The sequence below is a fragment of the Bos taurus genome, chromosome 10, assembly GCF_002263795.3.
Source record: "Bos taurus isolate L1 Dominette 01449 registration number 42190680 breed Hereford chromosome 10, ARS-UCD2.0, whole genome shotgun sequence".
NCBI classification, from domain to species: Eukaryota; Metazoa; Chordata; class Mammalia; order Artiodactyla; family Bovidae; genus Bos; species Bos taurus.
The window spans coordinates 19,887,854-19,904,800 of NC_037337.1; the positions used below are offsets into that span (position 1 = coordinate 19,887,854).

At 41.8% G+C, this 16,947-nt stretch overlaps 1 protein-coding gene across 7 annotated transcripts in view; it reads left to right on the top strand.

Annotated features, from left to right (window-relative positions):
• The first annotated feature begins 774 nt into the window (after positions 1–774).
• NEO1 (neogenin 1) overlaps positions 775–16,947 on the top strand; it is a 239,690-nt gene continuing 223,517 nt past the window's right edge. For 6 of the 7 annotated variants that reach the window (XM_010809028.4, XM_024997933.2, XM_005211432.5 and 3 more), the window contains exon 1: positions 775–1,059. In XM_010809028.4, coding sequence (XP_010807330.1) covers positions 933–1,059 — 127 coding nt within the window. In that variant the 5' untranslated portion in view covers positions 775–932. The remainder of the gene's footprint in view (positions 1,060–16,947) is intronic. The other variant, XM_024997937.2, reaches the window with a different exon arrangement.

Genomic DNA, 16,947 nt, shown 5'->3' on the forward strand with positions numbered 1-16,947 from the left:
CCCACGGGAGCCGCGCCAGGTCCCAGCAAGAGCCGGGCGGGATCGCTATTGTTTTTGGCTGGCACATAAATCCCCGCGCCGACCCTCTGCGCACCCAGGTTTCCTCCCGGAGGCCATTTGGTTTCCTCTGAGGCCCTATATAGAGGCACCGGGCCCAGGCTGAAAGAGGTGCGCACCCGCTCCGGCCTCCCGGACAAGCCCGGGCTCGGAGCGCCTCTCATCCTCTGGTCTCCGCAGCCAGAGGCGTCTGGGGGAGGTGAGGCGGGCGGCGAGGAGAGAAGGGGTGTGTTTCTCCCGGGTGCGAGGAGGCCAAGAGGAGGCGGAGGAGGAGGATCCGCTTCTCCGGGGTTTCCCTGACGCCAGCAGCAGCTCTCGGCGCGCGCTCCCCGCGCCCGTCCGCGGCTCCGGGGAGAAGGGGGAGGGGAATGGGTCCGTCGCCGCGGCCGCGAGGCGGCAGCCGGGATTGCAGCGGGGGCGGGCCGCGCGCGGAGCCGAGAGGGTACGGGCGAGGGAGACGCGCGCTTGCGCGTGCGCGGGGGTGCGCGCCCGGGGTCCCCGCCCCCCACCCCCCACCCCTGCCGCCCGCGGTCTCCGCCCCCCTCGCGCTGGTGTGTGTGGAGCCGGAGTCGGCGGCGGGTGGCGGCGCCTGGAACCTAGAGACGGACCCAGCCCCCCCGCCCCCCAGCCCCGGAATGTACTGACTCCCCCCTCTCCGCTCTCCTCCCCTCTCCGCCTCCCTGCAGGAGGGAGGCGCCCCCGAGTCTCCCCTCCCGCGAGAGGGGCCGCGCGGGCCGGGCCGGGTCGGGCTGGAGCAGCGGCGGCGGCCGCCGCGGGAGCCAAGCCTGCAGCGAGGGACCGGCTGAGGCGCGCGGGAGGGAAGGAGGCGAGGGCTCCGCGGTGCTGCCGCCGCCGCTGCCGCTTGCCGGGAAGAGATGGCGGCGGAGCCGGGAGCCTGGCGACTCCTCAGCACTTCCTTCTGGCTCTGCTGCCTGCTGCTGCTCGGGCGCCGGGCGCCAGGCGTCGCGGCCGCCAGGAGCGGCTCCCCGCCGCAGTCCTCAGGTAAGCGGCGGCCGCGGGGCGCCGACCCGGGAGGCTCGGGGTGGGGGCGGGGGCGCGGTACCGGCACCGGCGGCGGCTGCGGTGTTTTTGTTTAGGATCCAGGAGGAAACGTGCAGGAACTTCTCTGTCTCGTCTCGGGTTGCGGAGGAGAAAGGGGATCGCGCAGGGTGGAGAGTGAAGTGGGCAGGCTGGGGCGCCGCCAGGAGAGAGGCGGCGGTGGGGGCGCATCGGGGGCTCCTGGGTCTAGTTGTGCGCTTTGTACCCGGAGGCAGGTTCACCCCTCGCCTCCCTCCCCTCCCCCAAGGCTCATCCCACTTGTAAGAGTGGGACATTCTTGTGCTCACACAAGCACCAGTAGAGGCCACTACACACCTCATTAAATAAACAATCGTATGGCCAATTCATTAATTTCAGGAAAGGGGGGGCCTGAACTCTGCATTCCCTGGCCAGGGATTTCCCAGCTGAAGTCCCAGGGAAGCGCTGGTTGATCTCCAGGGACTCCTCGTGCGGGATTTGTAGCCCCGAGGCAGCGGAAGAGCGAGGGTGTCCGAGGGACACGACTGACCCTCCGTAACTGGTGGTGTTGACTTAACGATGAGAGCGCCTTGGAGAACAGCTCCAAGTGATTATATCTGTTAGTGTTTCCGTTATGAAAATACCTCGTCTTTCCTGGGGATTACAGCAATATTTATAGCCTGTTATCGGGCTGTTAACCTAGGGAATTGTCTAAGTATCGGATGTTAAGTACTTGCACGTTGTTTTCAAGTGGCAATATTTAAATATATTTATCCACAAAAGCTATTTTCAGGCTTTGTAGATCATAGATTATTGAAATCACCTGCATTCCTATTTATTTAAGGGGACCAATGAACAAAACGCCAAACTGCCCCTAAGGACCTTACTGTATAATTGAGGAGCGGGACACACTCACCAGAAGGGCAAATTAGCATGCATGTAATCTGTTTCAATTGTTTGACCAAGGCGGTGTATCATAAAACGACAACTTTCACCTAGTTACATGAGATCTGAAATTTTTATATTTGAAAGTCATTTTATCAGGCACAGTGGCAGCTTCTATTCAACTAAACTATTATTTTTCCCTGGTTTATATTTAAAATCACACTGCAATGTAACTTGTCTGATAAAAGCTTTCTTTTTTGATTTCCTCAGAGTATATGTAGCACATAGGTTTCACCAGTGTTAAAAAGTTTTAAACCCAAAGTACTATCAAATCAGCTACAGAAACAATCGGTTTTTAGTATCAAGCTTACACTTGTACATTCAACCTGGAATACACATGTTGGTCCTGAAACGTAAGTACCTGATCCACCCCTTTCTATTCTTGTGGATAAGCAAGAAAAATATAGCTATCATAGAAGACTTATTTAATTTTACATGTAAAATTTTATATATAGTTCATCATGTTTGTGGTAGGTAATTGGAGTTTCTGTTTAAAATTTTGTCAGTAATTTTGTAAGTAAAGTGCTAGTAATTTTAGATTAATAAAAACAAGAAGTCTCTTAGGAAGTCATGGCAACTATTTCACCATTAATTCATTTGATGGACTTTTATTTTGTGCTGTTAAGAGGTGAGAAGTATGACTGAAACGTGCACTTTGCCTTCATGGGGTTTGCAGTCCTGTGTAGGAAAGACAGCCATTTAAATACTAATTATATAGTAATTAAGTTGTTCTGATAAGCACTACTGAGAAGACTAGGTTTTGAGAAAGCTTAGACTGCAGGGACCTAACCTAGACTGGGTGTCAGCATGTCAGCAGTGAGATCTGAGTAGGAGCAGAGGTGGGGAGATGCACAGATAATTAGTGGGATAGTTGGGTCTAAAGCGTGAATCTTCTGATTCTCTGCAGAGTGCTTTCCACAATCCATCCAGCCTCACTGCAAAAGGAAAAGGAGTAACTGCAGCTAGGAAGGGTTGGTCAGTTCAGTCGCAGGCTGCAAAGACATTAAGGGAATTGAAAAGGGAGTCAGCAGTGACTGAACAAGCTGTTTCAGTAAATCATATGTCTTTTGTCAGTGGCTTAAATTTTTTATTTCCATTAAGGGGTAGACTTAGACACCTTTCTGTATGGGACTATAGCAAATAGGTGGTGGGATATGGAGATACTTGATAGTAAAAGAACAATAGAGTGTGGGGCTGCAGGATAAATGGGGTGTTTTTCCAACATTGGGTAGACAAGAGGTGGTAGAGGAAAGAGGGGAGGACTGGTGAGAGAAAATGGTCAGCAGTGGAAGAGGGTTGGAAGTGATTCGGTACACGGTCTTCGGGAAGGAAGGAGAAGCAGATTACTGAAAAGATGTGCAGGGACCAAGAGAAAGAGGACAGGACAGAGCTGCCTGTGCAGTGCGCGTCTTCTCTGATGAGAGTGATGAGGAATGGTGCACAGGTGGAATTAGGGTGCCAGGATGGAGACTGGTCGGAAAACAATGTGAGAGCTCATTTGAAATCTGAAGTTCCAGTTTCAAGAGACTCGATCAGCTGTCTGCACTTTCAGTGGCAACTTTTTGTATCCCAAGAGCAGAATTAGTGAGAAGTTTTAATCCAGTATTGATTACTTCTGAGTTACATGAAATGTAGAAATTGTTTTTTTTAAAGCTTTTATTAAAATAATCAAATATTCAATTTTCTGATCAAATTGCAGAAGAATATTTGATAAAATGTCATAATGATGCTGAGGCTAGCCTTGACCTAGACTTCAGAGGTGTACTATAGAGGCCATGTAGCTATACTTCTCATTTAAGGAAAGACTCCTCTTGTTAACATCCTGCGTAGGTGACTGTCAGCCTGAGTCATTAATTTGGTGATGTGATTCATTACCTCACAAGGTAGTCTGTTGCTGTTTCAAATAATTTCTGTTAGTTATTTAAACTAACAGAGCATGAACTTTGTTTTATGCAGTACATTTAACTTTAATTTTCACCCTCCCCATCTTTCTTGAATTTTTTTCTTTTTTCTTGACTTTTTTTGGTGTCACCCTATCACTTGATTTATCTCGTACTCCTGTAATCAATTATTCATTTGTTTCAGGTTTTTCTTTCATCCTCTCATTAAATATTGGCGTCTAAGTTAAAGTTTGCTTTTTGCAGTACATTTAACTTTAATTTTCACCCTCCCCACCCTTCTTGAATTTTTTTCTCTTCTGTTGCCATTTTTTCGGTGTCACCCTATCTCTTGATTCATCTGGTACTCCTGTAATCAGTTCTTCGTTTGTTTTCAGGTTTTTCTTTCATCTTCTCATTACATATTGGTGTCTAAGTTCGATCTTATTCTGTACATTTTACTTGTCTTCAGTTGCTGATTTAAGCTAATGACTCTCCTGGTCCCCTCTTCATGTATCACTCTCTAGCTTCACTGAAGAGGTACCGTACGTTACACAAGACCAAACGTGAACTTATCTTTGCTCCTCTTCTCTCATCCCCTCTCCCCAGACAGTAACAACCCAATTTCTGGTCTGGGACTCTTACACTGATTGATTGATTACATGGACTTGTCTTCCTTTGTTACCTGCCTTGGACATCACTGTTCATTACTCAACGAAGTTGAGATTTAGAAGTCACCCTGGACTCTTGCTGCTCCCTCTTTCCCCTAGCCAGTCTGTGTGTGCGTTCTCAGTCGTATCTGACTCTTTGCCAGCCCATGGACTGTGGCCTGCCAGGCTCCTCTGTCTATGGAATTCTCCAGGCAAGATGGGTTGCTGGAATGGGTTGCCATTTCCTCCTACAGGGGATCTTCCCAACCCAGGGACTGAACACTAGTCTCCTGTGTCTCTTGCATTGGCAGGCGGATTCTTTACCACTGTGCCCCTGGGAAGCAACCCCAACTATAGCCAATAGTTCTTGATTTTTACCTCCTAAATATTTCTTGAATCATCACCACCTCACCGAGAGTAACAACAGTGGCTCTGTAATTAATCTCTTTATCTCCACAGTTAGCCTCTAGAAATCTGTCGTCCTGCCCAAATGAGCTTTCTTGTATGGTTTTCTGAGCATGCCACTCTGCTACTTATAGTCTCATAGTAGTGTTCCATAGCTTGCATGTTAAAGTATCAACTTCTCGGCATGGAAATGGTGAGGCATTTGTGACTTTTACCACAGGCTCCCGCACTCCCAGTTTAAAGCCTCATTTCTTCTAACGTGTACCTGGTGGTCCACCTCTCCAGGTTAACTTCAGGCCTCCAGGCCTTTGTTCATGCTGTTCTTTCTTCCTGGTAATGCCACTTCCCATCTTATCTACTTTTGAAACTCATACTCATTTGTTCAGTGAATTTTTCTCTACTCTCCTGTACCCCCAAAGAGACTTAGAGTCACTTTCTGTGTCCCCATAGCTCTTTGAGTCCTTTTCATGTAGTGTTACTTATTTCTTATCTTCTCTACTAGTCTGAACCTCTTGAGGGTTTGGATTTTCTTACCTGGTATAAAACAAGCATCTGGCACAGAATTGATTACCATTAATTGTTTATTTATTGAATACTGAATCTCTTTTATTTTTAACTCCTGGGCCTTATAGCACAAATCTGATTCCTTTCTATGATGGTCCTTCACATGTCTGATGACAAAAATTTTGTGTGTGGGTATGTGTTGCTTTCTCTTTCTTCTTTCTAAATTAATCATCCTAATTCCTTCAGCCACTCTTCATATTACTTAGTTTTTCACCTTTTGTGAGTTTGGTCATCTTTTTCTGGATATGCTGCAGTTTTAGTGTTTAGTAGTTTACTCATCTTTGGAAAGATCAGTGATCATACTAATTGATCTGTAAACAGAAGCTAATGCCCTGCTTTGCCTGCATAATAGAATGAAGGATAAGAGGGTTTGTAGATTTGCAGGGTGAGTGCTCAAAGGAGATTAGAAATGTGACTGCTTTTAGTAAACCATATGAAAATTAATATGTGAATGGTGAAAAAAGACTTACCATATAGAGGCTGAGAATTTGAACATGACTCATCTGTTGGGGGCTATAGGCAGGCAAGAATAATACCTTGCTTATCTGAGTTGTCAGAAGAATACGGTGTCTTGATAAAATTGCTGATAAACTGCTAAGTACAGTGTCTGTGTAGAAAGAATGGTTTTAATGCTTTTTATGAACTTAAAAGCGTAGTATAATTCTATTAAATTTTTTGAAAGTGTAGTTTTTTTTCCAGCATTGATAATTGTTGGTTTCTTTATTACTTCTTGCTAATATAAAATATAGGGATAATATTAATCTCATTATGTGGAAGCTCTGTTTATCTATTTAGTAGTCTTTCTTGCCAGACCCTTCATTTTTTTTTTTACTGACTTGTGTGTGATTGGGAGATGTTTACCAGGCAATTGGTGGTGTTTTGACTTCTGGGTAAAATTACATCAACAATAAGAAAGTAGTCAGGGGAAATGACTATAGTTAAGATCTTATCGATCAGAGAGCTAATGAGGTGAGAAAAAAATCTTATGTTTATGACTTTTTCAAAATTGACTTTTATCATGGGACACAAGCAGTGAAAGATGATATTAAAATATAGCCCCAATTTTGGGATTTGTTCAGAATCAAATGAGTTTTTTGACTGAAAATTTTTGGAAATAGAGACAAAACATTTCATATAGACCCCCTGGTATAATTTTGGTATTTTTCTTTCTAGTCACTGTCTATATGGCACATAATTTTTATGTTGTAATAGTGGTATATGTACAACCTTTTATGTACATTATGCCATTTTTCTTTGTTGCCACACTATCTTTAAATCAATTAAAAATTTTAAAAATGCTTAAATACATGTTTGTTTGAAGGAAAAGAAAAAGTACCTAAAGTAAATCTTCCACCAACAAATTCCTTTTTTTAACCCATAAATAACCACTTCTAATACTTTTCCTTCTGTATTTATATATGTGTATGGTTTTATTTTTTACACATAAGCAAGATCATGCTGCTGCTGCTGCTGCTAAGTCACTTCAGTCGTGTCCAACTCTGTGCGACCCTATAGACGGCAGCCCACCAAGCTCCCCCGTCCCTGGGATTCTCCAGGCAAGAACACTGGAGTGGGTTGCCATTTCCTTCTCCAATGCATGAAAGTGAAAAGTGAAAGTGAAGTCGCTCAGTCGTGTCCGACTCCTAGCGACCCCATGGACTGCAGCCCACCAGGCCCCTCTGTCCATGGGATTTTCCAGGCAAGAGTACTGGAGTGGGGTGCCATTGCCCACTCCAGTACATGCTACTTACTGTTTTTCAATTTGTTTTTGGTTAACAGTGTGTTGGCAATCTTTTCATGCCACTACCTACAGATTTTCCTATAATATTTAAAATGTCTGTATAATATTCCAGTGAATCAGTTCAATATTAATAGTGGCCAATAAAAGTACTATTTATTGAGTACTCACTGAGCTATAAGTGCTGTGCCGTGCTCTAATACATGTGTTAAATCCAGTATACAACCTGGTGAGGAAGATTGTAGTATCTCCCCATTCTATAGTTGAGGTAACTGAGTCTGAAATATTAAGTGAATTGTCATAGGACTCACAGCTGTCATGTGGAAAAGTTGGCATTCAGATCCAGTTCTTTACAGGTCCAAAGACTGATCAGTATACTGATCTTTAGTATACTGCATAGTGCTGCTAATGATTATTCTCCTTTTATGGATGTTGATGTTGTTTTCAATATTTTGCTCTAATAGAAAATGCTGTAATGAACATACAGTCTTTCTCTCTATATTTTGGATTCCCTCATATGGGATTATTGGTGAAAAGGTAATTTTTGTGTGTATGTGGGAATCAGGGTTCCATTACTTTTGAAAGAGTAATGAGATCATTAAGAATAATATCATTGACCTGTACTTTTATGATTCTTCAAGACATTTTCATCTTTAATTGTGAACTTAAGGCCAATATTTTAAAATGCAGGTCCCACAGCTTCTCTGTTTCGACTCAAAACTGAAGAGATTAATTAATTACTTAATTAATAAGTAATTTCAAAGGTCACTTCTATCTCCAAGTTTCTATAACTCTGAAGTCTATAAAACTAAGTGGTAGGTTTACCTCAGCTAAATGATTTCTATTCTGTTCATGTGTTTGAGCACTGATCAGTTCTGTTCTTTGATTCAAGAATTACCTTTTGTCATTCTTGAAAGCCCAAGTTACTGTACATCTTTTTTTCCCCCTAATGTGAAGTTGGATATGATTGGGAGAATCTTTTAAGTTGCCTGTTAATGCTCATATATGATTTTACTTCATGTGTGTAAAGATAACTTTAGGGCTGATTTCAAGAAATAAAGTTTCAATGTTAAGCAATTGTAACATGTTTTAAGTTGCAGTATTACTTGAAATATTAGATAATTTTAGGCTTATAAGGGATGTAAACTAAACTGGCAAGGTTACTGATGTAGCTGAAAGGATCAGATTTTGATTCTCCCTTTGACTTGCTTTTGTAAAGAAAGGGGAGAGAGAGAGATAGTGGTTTTTATGTCTTATTTCACTAAAATCAGTACTTGGGTTCTTTTTAAGGAGTTACCAGTTGGACAGTTGGAGATGCACATTGTGTCTTTGCTTTTCCTATTAAAAAGAATCATGAGAAACAACCTCTTTTTTTGAAAAAAACATTTTATTGAAGTATAGTTGATTTACAATGCTGTTATTAAAAAGTGATTCATTTATATATATATACTTTTTCATATTCTTTTCCATTATAGTTTATTATAGGATATTGAATACAAATCCCTGTGCTATAGAGTAGGACCTGTTCATCCATTTCATGTATGATATGATAAGTCACTTCAGTCGTGCCCGACTCTGTGTGACCCCATAGACGTCCCTGGGATTCTCGTCCCTGGGATTCTCTAGGCAAGAATACTGGAATCGGTTGCCATTTCCTTCTCCAGTGCATGCGTGCTAAGTCGCTTCAGTCATGTCTGACTCTGTGCGACCCTATGGACAGCAGCCCACCAGACTCCTCTGTCCACGGGATTCTCCAGGCAAGAATACTGGAGTGGGTTGCCATTTCCTATGTATAGTAGCTTGTTAATCCCCAACTCCTAGTTTATCCTTCCCCATCCCCTTACCCCTTTGATAACAACCATAGTTTGTTTTCTATGTCTGTCGGTCTGTTTCTGTTTTGTAAATAGTTTCATTTGTGTCATATTTAAATTCTGCATGTAAGTGACGTATATGCTATTTGTCTTTCTGATTGACTACACTTAGTATGATAATCTCTAGGTCCATTCATGTTGTTGCTGCTGCTAAGTCGCTTCAGTCGTACCGACTCTGTGCGAGCCCATAGACGGCAGCCCATCAGGCTCCGCCGTCCCTGGGGTTCTCCAGGCAAGAACACTGAAGTGGGCTGCCATTTCCTTCTCCAATGCATGAAAGTGAAAAGTGAAAGTGAAGTCGCTCAGTCATGTCTGACTCAGCGACCCCATGGACTGCAGCCTACCAGGCTCCTCCGTCCATGGGATTTTCCAGGCAAGAGTACTGGAGCGGGTTGCCATTGCCTTCTCCACCTGTTGTTGCAAATGACATTAAAAAATAACTTCCTTTAAACTCGTTTTATGGCAGGAATTTTTCAATTTAATTTTGTAGTCAGTTGGATAGTTGTTGTATAGCCAAAACTAAAAATCGAGGTAGTTTTGACTAGTTGCAAACATGTTATCTTGGAGGTATAATTATGCCAAAGCCATGCACTGTAGAGTTACTAAGATTCATTGGACATGTTTTCTATCCTTAGGAAACCTTGGTCTAATAGCAGAGATAATAACTTAATTTGGAGAGAGAAGGTATAATTACTGCTGTAGGTGGAAAAACAAATTCTGGAATTATTGTGTTTCTATTAATCAAAATAATACTACTGCTTTTCTCATAGTTTTGGTTCGGTGTGTTTAGAGTAGTCCCAACTTAGTTTTAACAAGTCAGTAGACTAGAACTCTCAAAGGGAGTTATTTTTCATGTCCTCTGGGTGAAATGATTACTGGAATGTTTGAATACATGAGAATGCTAATAACGGAACCATCTAGGGGTACAGCTACTTCCATGTCTTCGGGAAATCCGGAGATTGATCGTACAGGTTTTCAGGATTTATTTATTACTGGTCAGTAATAGCCAATAAAGCTTACAGAGGAGCCCTAAGCAGAGTGAATTTTTAAAATGATAACCGCATGGAAGCTGAATACAGAATATTTGTTTTTCAGCTGCAAAGTGAGTGAGTAAAAAAATTACCAAGATACATCTTTATGTTAAGGTCTAATTAAGATGATAACACTATCTTATACAAATTCAGGGAATACAATAACAAATTACAAGTTTTATTCATAATTTTTTATTCGTAGCATGACTTTTCATGTAAAAACTAAAATTTGAGGATCTTTTTGGTTAATTCTTGAAAGCTTTTGGTTTGAAGGATGTTGTTAGTTGTTTCAAAGTTACACAGTGTTGTATATCCAGGAGATTGTGTGTATTGTGGTGATTAGTGAAGTGAAAGTGAAAGTCGCTCAGTCGTGTCTGACTCTAGGCCAGAATACTGGAATGGGTAGCCTTTCCCTTCTCCAGGAGATCTTCCCAACCCAGGATTGAACCCAGGTCTCCCGTACTGCAGGTGGATTGTTTACCAGCTGAGCCTCAAGGGAAACCCCCTTTATTAATAACACCCCAACTACACAGAAGTCAACTGTCTTGAACCCTCACTTCCAAAACACAGCTGAAGACTAGAGGATAAAAGAAATAATCAAAATCTGTATATCAAAGTAAATAAGTTTCTCAGAGTCCCTGAAGTCTTTGTTTAGAGCCTGTTTATCTTTAATTCACATGTAGTTCTAACAAACTATGTTATCTGATTTCTGAGTCCATGGTTGATCAGAACTGGTTGGAAGACTTATTTTGGAAACGACCTTTAACAACAGCAATTGGTCACCTTTGTAACGAAGAAGATGTAAAATAAGTATAAGAACACAAAGATGTTCTCTTAAACAGAAGCGGTTGTCTCAGCCAGATTGAGGAGTTTCTTTTCCTTTCCATCACTGCTAATGGATATTTCCTGCCCTTGGCCATTTATTTCTTTTGCCCCTCGTTCTATAGATACAGTCACTGTCTGGGAAGAAATATCTTCCCTCAGAAATCTCTGGAGTCCCATCTCATTTCAGAGTATTAGCATGAGTCCAGGTCGGCTCTGGAGGTGGGAGAAAAGGAAATGTGAATAGAAAGGGAGGTGAGGTGACAGGGCAGGGTTCCTTCTCTGCTGGTCCCTGCCCCTCAAGCCGTAGAAGTTCTCTATTAGCAACATTTTAAACCCTGATGGCTCAAATATTCATATGAATTTAAATTTGGGGAGTGACATTAATTGTTGATTTGATTTTAAGAAAATAAAAAATATTTTAAAAATTTCAAACAATATGTAAAATACAGTGAGATCATACATTTCAACCCACTCCCCAGAGATAATCACTTTTAATAGTTATGGACTTTGTGTTTTATGTATACAATAAATCTTTAAAATATATAATATATACATATACAAGTGGGATTGTGCTGTGCGTTCTGTTTTCCAGCTTGTTTTGGGACATCTTTCCATTGTGAGTACATATAATTTATCACAGCTATTTTGATAGTCACATGGTATTTTATAGATATATCATAATTTATTTAACCAACTCCATTTAATGTTCTCAAATTATTTATTGCAGTCATATGCAGGGAACCCACTTTAACAAATGTCTTTGTGCACATGTCTGAATATACTATAGAACAAGTTTGTAAATGTTGGAATTGTAGGATAAAACTGCGTGTGTTAAAATTTTTGCTAGTTATTTCCAAGTTTTTCAAAATGCTGATTTTTCTCTATCAACAGCCTGTTTATCCACACACTTGCCAAAATAATATTTTCAGACCTCAGGCTGTGTCAGTCTGATAGATGAATAAAGTATATTTATTTAAATTTTATAGTTTAAAATGATTAATGGAGTTGAGCATCTTTCAGATTTTTATTAATGGTTTATATTATTTCTGAGAATTGTCTGACTTTTGTTCATATTCCTTTAGTTAGTTAGTTAAAGTCGCTCAGTTGTGTCCAACTCTTTGTGACCCCATGGACTGTAGCCCACCAGGCTCCTCCATCCATGGGATTCTCCAGGCAAGAATACTGGAGTGGGTTGCCATTTCCTTCTCCAGGGGATCTTCCCAACTCAGGGATTAAACCCAGGTCTCCCGCATTGCAGGCAGATGCTTTAACCTCTGAGCCACCTATCCTTTCTCAAATTGATGGTTCACTTATAAATATAAATTAGATAATATACTTAAGAATAGGAACAATTTAAAACTACTGTCAAAACTCCCATGGCTACTTGTGGTTTTTCACAAAATGAGAAGCATACAGAGTAGTTGAGTCAGTCTGCTTACCTGGCTTCTGCTAGCCACTGCTATTTGCTTGATGTGTATTCAAAACTTTCAAACAGTTCTATTTTGAAGGAAAAAAATCTTAATCATTGATTTGAGTGAAAAATAGGAGTTGAAAATGATATTACCTCTTTTAAGACAGGATGACTACTTTTAGTTTAGAATAAGTTCAATTAATCAAATATTTGAAGGCTGGTTTGTCTCAAGATACCAAGGTGGTTTAAAGTGGAAAATGGATTAAGGATGCAACAGGAAAGACAAGGGACAGGATCTGATTTCCATTTTTGAATACCCTGAGACGGAGATGCCAGCATAACGTCTCTGTAAAGGTATTACAGAATTGGGAGGTCTGGCTAGAAATGTAGGTTCAAGAATTGTCTAATAGAGGTGATACTTCAAGCCATGGTGGTGGTGGTTTAGTTGCTAAGTGGTGTCAAACTCTTGCGACCTCACGTACTGTAGCCTGCCAGGCTCCTCTGTCCATGGGATTCTCTAGGCAAGAATACTGGAGTGGGCTGCCATTTCCTTCTCCAGGGGATCTTCCTGACTCAGGGATCAAACCTGGGTCTCCTGCATTGCAGGCAGGTTCTTTACCCACTGAGCTACAGAAACTAAATCATTTCCTTGAGGAAGGAAGAAGAAAACCTAGGGCAAAGACGTCAAAGTATAGCCTTCATTGGGTGTCCAAAGGAAGGAAGTAGTGCTGTGTCTGCAGAACAAGGTAAGTACCTAGAATCAGAGCTATGCAAAATGATAAAATTCATTTAGCTCCTGGATGTCTTATTTAGAAACATTTGTGTGAATAAATGGGATAGTGATAAAGTCATCTTTGTTATTTTCCCTTACCTCTACGTGCATGTCGTGGCCCTAGGTTAGAGTGCTAGGCAGGGAGAGGGGAGGCTTACAAAGAATTCTGAGCAATTCTTTACTATAAATAACATGTAATAACTTACCACTCTACTGAACTGAGGTAGGCAGTAAATGAGTTGTGTGTTCATGCTTAGAACAGAACCTGGTTTATCTTAATTACTCATTAAACATAAACTCTTGTTTTTTATTATTTTTATAAACTGAATTGGAGAGGCTAGCTAAAGATACATATAATTTGGTTTATATTATCTGATGACTATGTATTACTAGATTGTTAAATGAGTGAATTTATGTAGGGAAGGATAAGAATTTGTTTCATTTGGAGTATCTGGTTAATAAGTTTCTTGGAGGAGGTAAGACTTGAGCTGGTTTTGAAGGCATGAGTAAGCTTTTTATATGGGCAGGCTCTTCTGGCAAGGAGAGTATAAGGAAGAGCAGTATGAGTTGAGGCAGAATGTTCTTGATCAGTAAACTGTTTCTTGAAAAAGCTCACTTCTGTTACTCTGAAGTTTATCATTTGTTATGAAACGGAGGGGTGATTATTAGATGATGAAATCATAGGCCAGATAATCTTTTAAAGATTCTGATGCTAGAAAGGAAGCTGGAGGTAGTGCTTGTTCCAGTTTTTAATGCCTGAAAATTGACCTTATCATGACATATTTGTTACCTAAAATCTGCTAGGCATTGTGAGTATCTTTTCTGAAACATTTGATTTCTCTGGATTTTATTCAAAACTCCAGAAATAAGCTTCAGGATGATGTGTATTGGGAAGTACTAAGGAATTAAATTTTTGCTACTTTATGAAGAGATCCTGTTGATGGGTGGGGTTGTGTTCCCTCCCTGCTATTTGACCTGAGGCCAAACTGTGGTGGAGTTAATGAACATAATGAGTTGGACCTCCTTCGAAAGGTCCAAGCATGGATTGCTGCGCTCAGTGCCCCCAGCCCTGCAGCAGGCCCTTGCCTCCACCAGAGACTCCTGGACACTCACGGGCAAGTCTGGATCAGTCTCTTGTGGGGTCACTGCTCCTTTATCCTGGGTCCTGGTGCACACAAAGTTTTGTTTGTGCCTCCAAGAGTCTGTTTCCCCAGTCCTGTGTAAGTTCTGGTGGCTCTGTGGTGGGGTTAATGGCAACCTCCTCCCAGAGGGCTTATGCCATACCTAGGTCTACTGCGCCCAGAGCTCTTGCCCTTGCAGCAGTCCCCTGCTGACCCGTACCCCACAGAAGACACTCAAACACAGCTCTGTCTCAGTCTCTGTGGGGTCTCTGGTGGACCCAAGGTTTGTTTGAGCCCTCTGAGCATCTCTGGCAGGTATGGGGTTTGATTCTAAATGTGATTTCACGATTTTGCCCCTCCTACCATTTTGCTGGGGCTTCTCCTTTGCCCTTCGACTTGGGGTATCTCCTCAAAGTCACTCCAGTGCTGTTATCTTCATTAACTCCACCATAGTTTGGCCTCAGGTCAAATAACAGGGTGGGAACACAGCCCCACCCATCAACAAAAAGTTGGATTAAAGATTTACTGATAGCCATGCCCATCAGAACAAGACCCAGTTCCCCCTCAGTCAGTCTTTCCCATAAGGAAGCTTTCATAAGCCTCTTATCCATCTCCATCAGAGGGCAGACAGAATGAAAATCACAATCACAGAAAACTAACCGGTCTGATCACATGGACCACAGCCTCGTCTCACTCAGTGAAACTATGAGCCAGGCAGTGTAGGGCCACCCAAGACGGATGGGTCATGGTAGAGAGTTCTGACAAAACATGGTCCACTGGAGAAGGGAATGGCAAACCACTTCAATATTCTTGCCTTGAGAACCCCATGAACAGTATGTAAAGGCAAAAAGATAGGACACTGAAAGAGAAACTCCCCAGGTCAGTAGGTGCCCAATATGCTACTGGAGATCAGTGGAGAAATAACTCCAGAAAGAATGAAGAGATGGAACCAAAGCAAAAACAACACCCAGTTATGGATGTGACTGGTGATGGAAGTAAAGTTTGATGTTGTAAAAGAGCAATATTGCATAGGTATCTGGAATGTTAGGTCCATGAATCAAGGCAAATGGGAAGTGGTCAAACAGGAGATGGCAAGAATGCACATTGACATTTTAGGAATCAGTGAACTAAAATGGACTGGTGTGGGTGAATTTAACTCAGATGACCATGATTAATCTACTACTGTGGGCAAGAATCCCTTAGAAGAGATGGAATAGCCATCATAGACAACAAAAGAGTCTGAAAGGCAGTCCTTAGATGCAATCTCAAAAACAACAGAATGATCTCTGTTTGTTTCCAAGGCAAACCATTCAATATCACAGTAATCCAAGTCTGTGTCCTGATCAGTAATGCTGAAGAAGCTGAAGTTGAATGGTTCTATGAAGACCTACAGGCCTTCTAGAACTAACTCCCAAAAAAGATGTCTTTTTATACATTGTAGGGGATTGGAGTGCAAAAGTAGGAAGTCAAGAAATACATGGAGTAATAGGCAAATTGGGCCTTGGAGTACAGAATGAAGCAGGGCAAAGGCTAATAGAGTTTTGTCAAGAGAACGCACTGGTCATAGCAAACACCCTCTTCCAACAACACAAGACAAGACTCTACACATGGACATCACCAGATGGTCAGTACTGAAATCAGATTGATTATATTCTTTGCAGCCAAAGATAGAGAAGCTCTATACAGTCCGCAAAAACAAGACCAGGAGCTGACTGGCTCAGATCATGGACTCCTTACTGCCAAATTAAGACTTAAATTGAAGAAAGAGGGAATACCAATAGACCATTCAGGTATGATGTAAATCAAATCTCTTATGATTATACAGTGGAAGTGACAAATAGATTCAAGGGATTAGATCTGATAGACAGAGTGCCTGAAGAACTATGAATAGAGGTTCATGACATTGTACAGGAGGCAGTGATCAAGAACATCCCCAAGAAAAAGAAATGCAAAAAGGCACATTGGTTGTCTGAGGAGGCCTTACAAATAGCTGTGAAAAGAAGAGAAGCGAAAGTCAAAGGAGAAAAGGAAAAATACACCCATTTGAATGCAGAGTTCCAAAGAATAGCAAGGAGAGATAAGAAAGCCTTCCTTAGTGATCAGTACAAAGAAATAGAGGAAAGCAATAGATTAGGAAAGACTAGAGATCTCTTGAAGAAAATTAGAAATAACAAGGGAGCATATTATGCAAAGATGGGCACAATAAAGGACCGAAGTGGAATGGACCTAACAGAAGCAGAAGATATTAAGAAGATGTGGCAAGAATAAACAGAAGAACTATACAAAAAAGATCTTCATGACCCAGATAATCACAATGGTGTGATCACTGACCTAGAGCCAGACATCCTGGAATGTGAAGTCAAGTGGGCCTTAGGAAGCATGACTGTGAACAAAGCTAGTGGAGGTGATGGAATTCCAGTTGAGCTGTTTCAAATTCTAAAAGATGATGCTGTGAAAGTGCTGCACTAAATATGCCAGCAAACTTGGAACACTCATCAGTGGCCACAGGACCAGAAAAGGTCAGTTTTCATTCCAATCCCAAAGAAAGGCAATGCCAAAGAATGCTCAAGCTACTGCACAATTGCACTCATCTCACACGCTAGCAAAGTAATGCTCAAAATTCTCCAAGCCAGGTTTCAACAGTACATGAACCATGAACTTCC